Genomic DNA, 6424 nt, shown 5'->3' on the forward strand with positions numbered 1-6424 from the left:
CAAGAAATACTAAATTAATGCCGGTTACAGTGATGAAAAGTGGTTGTTTGAATCCTTAAAGTTGAAAGTTCGATTCTTAGGTAAAACATTATTAAAGAGTCATTTAAACTTTAATTATCACACATAAGTAGAACATAATTGCCTCCAAAATGATACTTACATTAAATAAAAATTAACAGGAACTAGGAACTGCCCAATTAAAATACAGAATGAGAAAAGGACAAGAAGAAACTTGGGTATCCGAAATTAGCTGTCTTTTCGATGGCGTAATCGTAATGTCTGTTATTTTTGCGTTGAGGTACACAGTGGGTGGAAAACGTCAAAATTGTTACGCACATGGAAGAAATATTAATGCATTATGCATGCATCAAAACAGACAAACAGTATAGTCTTCTCAATTAATATTTAATAAACCTATGAGAGTGTTCTCAATTATTTTATAAATCATCTTTACATCACAAAATTAATTAGCTGTCTTTTGTGATGTCTTAGTGTAGTTGTCATTTTTTGCATTGAAAAGAAAGCCCTTCACTTCAGTGATCCACAATGTATCCTCTATAGTAATACATACACATAGAATTGTTTTGTACATGATTTAGTCCATCCACTCTTCATCAAATGGCTCCTCAAATTCAAGATCACTTGTTAGCCCTTTTCACTTTTTTCCTATCCATGATTGTTGCAATCATGATGATCAGGAAGAATACCAGAAAAACACTCACACCTACATATATACCACCAGGGCCATGGAAGCTACCTATCATAGGAAATATTCCCCATCTTGTTACATCTTTGCCACATAGAAAATTACGAGACCTGGCCTTAACATATGGACCCTTGATGCATTTGCAACTCGGGGAGCTCTTCATCATTGTTGTTTCCTCAGCAGAGTATGCTAGGGAGGTAATGAAAACTCATGATGTTACCTTTGCATCAAGGCCTTATCTTCTAGCCTCCGATATAGCTTCTTATAACTCCACCAATATAGCTTTCTCACCTTATGGTTATTATTGGAGACAACTTCGGAAGATATGTGCTACAGAGCTTTTAAGCTCAAAACGGGTCAAATCTCTTTGGCCAATCAGAGAGGAAGAGATCACTACTCTCATTAAATGGATTGCTTCAAAAGAAGGATTAGAAATCAATCTTACTCAAGCAGTTGAGTCAATCATCTACACAATCACTTCAAAGGCTGCATTTGGCAAGAAATATGAAGAACAAGAAGAGTTCGTAACAGCGGCAAAACAATTGATGAAGCTTGGAGGAGGTTTCAGCATAGGAGACTTGTTTCCTTCAGCTAAATGGCTTCAAAGTATTTCTGGCATGAGGCCGAAGCTTGAGAAGATGCACCAAATTGTAGACAAGATTTTGGAGAATATCATCAATGACCATAAAGAGACAAGGCCAAGAGAAAAAGAAGCATTGAATGAAGCAGAGGAAGATTTGATTGATGTTCTCTTAAAATTTGAGGATAGGAACAATGACATGGGTTTTCGCTTAACTTCAAACAATATCAAGGCTATAATCTTGGTAAGCATAATTTCTATCATAAGAAATAAGTGAAAAGTTAGAGAAAAATGTCTTTGAAAGTTACATACTATTGGTTTTTTTTTTCTTTCAAAAAAGTTAATTTACATTCTTATAATCGGATAACATTTTAGTGCATGCTAAGAATTTGTTAAAAAAAGTGGAAGTTTGAAGATTGATAAGATTTAAACCTTTCAGGATATCTTCAGCGCTGGGAGTGAGACGGCAGGATCTACCATTGATTGGGTGATGGCCGAGATGATAAAGAATCCAAGAATATTGAAGAAAGCACAAGTTGAAGTGAGAGAGGTATGTGGTAAGAGAGGAAAGGTTGATGAAAGTGCCATTGCGGAGCTCAAATACTTGAAAGCAGTCATCAAAGAGGTCCTCAGGTTACACCCTCCTGGCCCTCTTCTTCTTCCAAGGGAATGTAGAGAAGCATGTGAGATTAATGGATTTAATATACCTGTTAAAAGCAAGGTCATTGTCAATGCTTGGGCAATTGGAAGGGATCCAAAATATTGGACTGAGCCAGATAAGTTTTATCCTGAAAGGTTTATTGATAGCTCTATTGACTACAAAGGAACTAATTTTGAGTATATCCCATTTGGTGCTGGAAGGAGAATTTGCCCAGGCATAAATTATGGTATGGCCAATGTTGAGGAGGTCCTTGCATTCTTATTGTTTCATTTTGATTGGAGGCTACCCAATGGAATTAAAAATGAGGACTTAGACTTGACAGAGGAATTTGGAGTTTCCGTGGCAAGAAAATGTGATCTATATTTGATTCCCACAGTTTCTTCTCCCTTGGCTATAACTTAGAAAACGAGGTGTCATCCACCATGCACCACTTCAAAAGTGGTCCCCTGCTTGTGCTATGTGATATTTGTAATAATATGTTTCTTCATTCTGCTTGCTACTCATGCTTTAACGCTATGTGTATGTTCTTAAAGCAAAGTTTAATTAACAAAAAGAGGCTTGAGAACAGCCGTCGATCTCAAACTAGAAAAAACTGCATCAGATCGGTCAAATTAACTAAAGCTAAACGCACCCGAAGGGGGTTTTCTCTAGTAAAACCAGTATTAACTAAGTGATCCGCCTAGTAATTAATTATCTAAAAATGTAAACAATTCCAATGTAATTCACCTCAACCTTAATAATGTTAATCCGATTCAATTCTTTTAGATTTGAAGGTTTGTTTTCCACCCAGTTTTTCCATCTCACTGCAAGGGATGAGTCGCTTTTTATGAGACTTTCAAAAGTGACTGAAACTCAATTTATGGCAGCACAACTCTGTTTTTGGCGAATTAAGTAACAATGTTCAAGCACAACTCTGTTTTTGTCCAATCGAATGTTGTACCTTATTGTAATTGAATAAATCCGGAACATCTAATGCAAATTCTTTTTGTTTTACATTGGCTACGGATTGATCTCTGGACCTTCTCCTCCCCAACCCGTATGTCACAACTCTTACCACTTAAGTTATCATTCGGGAACCTAATGCAAATTCATAAGCGCATGTTTAGAAAATAATCAAAATACCACTAAATAAGAGCCTGCTTGGTTTTCAGCTGGGTGAATGTGTCAACCCAACAAGTGTATTCCATTGGCTTCAAACGGACTTTCTAATTGAAAACCAAACAGACACTAAATGTTTTTATTTTCTAATATGGATTTTTCTGTTTTCTTACTTTTTCTCAAATCAGAACTGACAAACAAAAAACAGAACTGACAAAACTTCTTATATACACGGCAGTGTCAGCATATCAGTAGCTTACAGATGATGGGGCCCCAAACTCGTGGTTGTGGATGTTGATTTGGAAGAGAACTGCTCGCTCTGGAAAAGGTAAGGTTTTTTCTTTGGCTTGTGGAGCGTGATGCGGTACCCACGAACAGCAACCTGACAGCTTTTGTTGCGTGCCCGCGATGTGGAGAATTGGAGGAGAATGTTCTTCATGTGCTGCAAAGGTTTCTGAGATCGGAACAGGTGTGGTTTCGTTTTAGGGCTCAGTTGCCTCGTGTTATTGACACACCGTTCAATCGCCAATGGCTATTCACGAACTTGCAGGTTAATCATTAAGGTTGTGTTTGGATGATAGATTGTAGAAATTCAAGGGATTTTAAATTCTAGGAATTTCAATTGATTCAATTAAATTCCTTGATTTTAAAATTCCATTGTTTGGATAAATTGACGAAATTCCCTCAATTGTAAAATTCTTTGTTTGGGAGTATAATTGAATTTCCCTCATTATATATTTTTTAACTTAATATAATAATAATAATGATAATTTTTTAATCTTAATTAATAAACCTAAAATCGGCAATAAACTATAAAAATCGGTAGAAATATCTTAAAACGGCCATAAGCCATAAAAATCGGCCGAAAACCCTAAAATCAGCTACAAACCATAAAAATCGGCCTAAAATCCAAAAATTGACCTTAAACCTAAAAGTCGGCCATAAACACTAAAATCGGCCGAAAAACCTAAAATCAGCAATAAACCCTAAAGATCGGCCGAAAACCCTATAATCGACCTTAAACCCGAAAGCCGGCCGAAGAAACTAAAATCGGTCGAGAACACTAAAATCGACTTTAAACCCAAAAGTCAGCCGAAAAACCTAACTTCGGCCTAAAACTCTAAAATCGGCCCAAAAACATAAAATCTGCACTAAACGCAAAAAAATCGACACTAAACCCTACACGAACTCTAAAATCGACTAAAACCTAAAATCAGCTAAATCCTTAAAATAGATCTACGACCGATTTTAGGGTTTTCTACCATTTTTTTGGTTTAGATCAGGTTTAGGGTCCATTTTAGGGTTTTCAGCTGATTATAGGTTTTCGGCTGATTTTTGGGTTCAGGTTGGGTTTAGGGTCGACTTTAGAGTTTTCAGCCGACTTTAGGTTTTTGGCCGATTATACGGTTTTCAGCCGACTTTAGGTTTTTAGCTGATTTTTGGGTTTTCGGCCGATTTTTGGGTTTGTGTAGGTTTTCGACCGACTTTCGTGTTTAAGGCAGATTTTCGGGTTTCAACCGGTTTAGCCAGGTTTTTCGACCGACTTTCATGTTTAAGGCAGATTTTAGGGCCTATGGTCGATTTTAGGGTTTTCGTCCGATTTTAGGTTTTACGGCTGATTTTAGGGTTTTCAGCCGACTTTAGGTTTTCGGCCGACTTTGGGTTCTTGGCCGATTTTCAAGTCGATTTTAGATTTTTAGCCGATTTTAGAGTCCAGGTCGGGTTTAGGGTTGATTTTAGGGTATTCGACTGATTTTAGGTATTCACCTGATTTTAATTTTCGTGTAGGGTTTATGGATGATTTTTTGTTTTATGACCGATTTTAGGGTTTTTGGGCGACTTTCGGGTTTAAGGTCGATTTTAGGGTTGGTGTAGGGTTTAAGACAGATTTTTAGTTTTACATCGATTTTAGGTTTTTCGATTGACTTTCGTGTTTAAGGCAGATTTTAGGGTTTTTGGCCGATTTTAGGGTTTTTGGCCGGTTTTAGAGTTTTCGGTCGACTTTCGGTTTTAAGGTTGAATTTCGGGTTTTCGGGCGATTTTTAGGGTTTAGGGCTGATTTTAGGTTTTTTGACCGACTTTAGTGTTTATAGCCGATTTTAAGTTTTTCGGCTGACTTTTGGATTTTGAGGTGTATTTTTGGGTTTTCGGGCGATTTTTAGGGTTTATTGTCGATTTAAGATGTTTCAACCGATTTTAGTGTTTAAGGTTTATTTTAGGTGTTTTGCCTGAATTTAAGTTCAAGTCGACTTTTGTGTTGATTTTACATTTTTCGGCCGATGTTGGTGTTTTAAGTTGATATTAGAGTTTTGGGGTCATTTCAATTCCCTTGAATCTAGTAAGTTAAAATGCCTGGTTAAATTCCCTTGAATTTAGATTTCCTTATAAAAATTAATTCAAACAAGATATATTTCATACAAAGCATTATAAATACCCTCTAATATTACATTCCCCCAAAAAATTACCCCATCCAAACACAACCTAAGAGTTTTTTTGTGCTGTGGTATGGAACATATGGAAGTGGCGTGACACATTTATGTGTTTGAGCAGGAGCCTTGGCCACTTGCGGTGGTTCACCGTAAATTTCAGGCTGATGTAGCAGTGTTTCGAGCTTGGGGAACGTTGAAAGTGATGGAGGCGCCGCTTCCCGGTGGCTGGGTAACGTTGCACACGGATGACATTTGGTTGCCGACACAGAATGTAATGGACGGAGGTGGAGTGATTCGCGATGGTCTTGGTAGATGGGTGTGTGGGTTTCCTGCAAAGTTCGGGCAAGGTGGAGCTTTCCTGGCAGAGCTCAAAGGGTTAGCCGAAGGTCTGAGGCTTGTGTGGCATATTGGTTACAGGACAGTGGCATGCTTTGTGGATTGTATGGAGGTGGTTGCAGCTGTCTTGTAAGACCTGGATTTTCAGAACAAGTTAGTTTCCGACTCACGCGTAGAACCAGTGTAAGCGTGACAGGAGTTTGCTATTTGAGAAAGATTAATGAAGAAGAAAGTTCAGGAATTGCTTGAGGAATGTTGCATAGTTGCTTCCGGAGTTAGTGCGAGTCATCTGCACACCTGCCTTATGGCGAGCGTGTCCAGTATAGGCTAATTTCACTTTAGAGCAACGTTTTAAGTGAGATTTCGAATCCTTGGAAAATTTAAAGATTCTCTTTATTTTTCCATCGACCAGCGTTTCATTTCGGAACTCTGAACTGTACGCACGATAGTATTTACTTTTCGGATGTCCGCCGACGCTAATTTCTTTGCTTCGAAACCCTAGTTTCGAGCGATGGATGAAGATGTAAGATCAAGTTTTGATCTAGTAGTACAACTCTATGTTTTGATGATTACAAGTTAACCTTTTGATATGAACAATTGTGGTACTCTAACGT

General features: G+C 37.7%; 1 protein-coding gene across 1 annotated transcript; it reads left to right on the forward strand.

The window, feature by feature from the left end:
* Nucleotides 1–483: 483 nt before the first annotated feature.
* Nucleotides 484–2446, forward strand: LOC130726413 (cytochrome P450 71D11-like). Its single transcript, XM_057577669.1, has 2 exons — nt 484–1530; nt 1726–2446. The coding sequence occupies exons 1-2, from the start codon at nt 619–621 to the stop codon at nt 2347–2349; spliced, it is 1536 nt and encodes a 511-aa protein (XP_057433652.1). The 5' UTR covers nt 484–618; the 3' UTR covers nt 2350–2446.
* Nucleotides 2447–6424: the final 3978 nt, after the last annotated feature.

Source organism: Lotus japonicus, chromosome 6 (genome assembly GCF_012489685.1).
Source record: "Lotus japonicus ecotype B-129 chromosome 6, LjGifu_v1.2".
NCBI lineage: Eukaryota > Viridiplantae > Streptophyta > Magnoliopsida > Fabales > Fabaceae > Lotus > Lotus japonicus.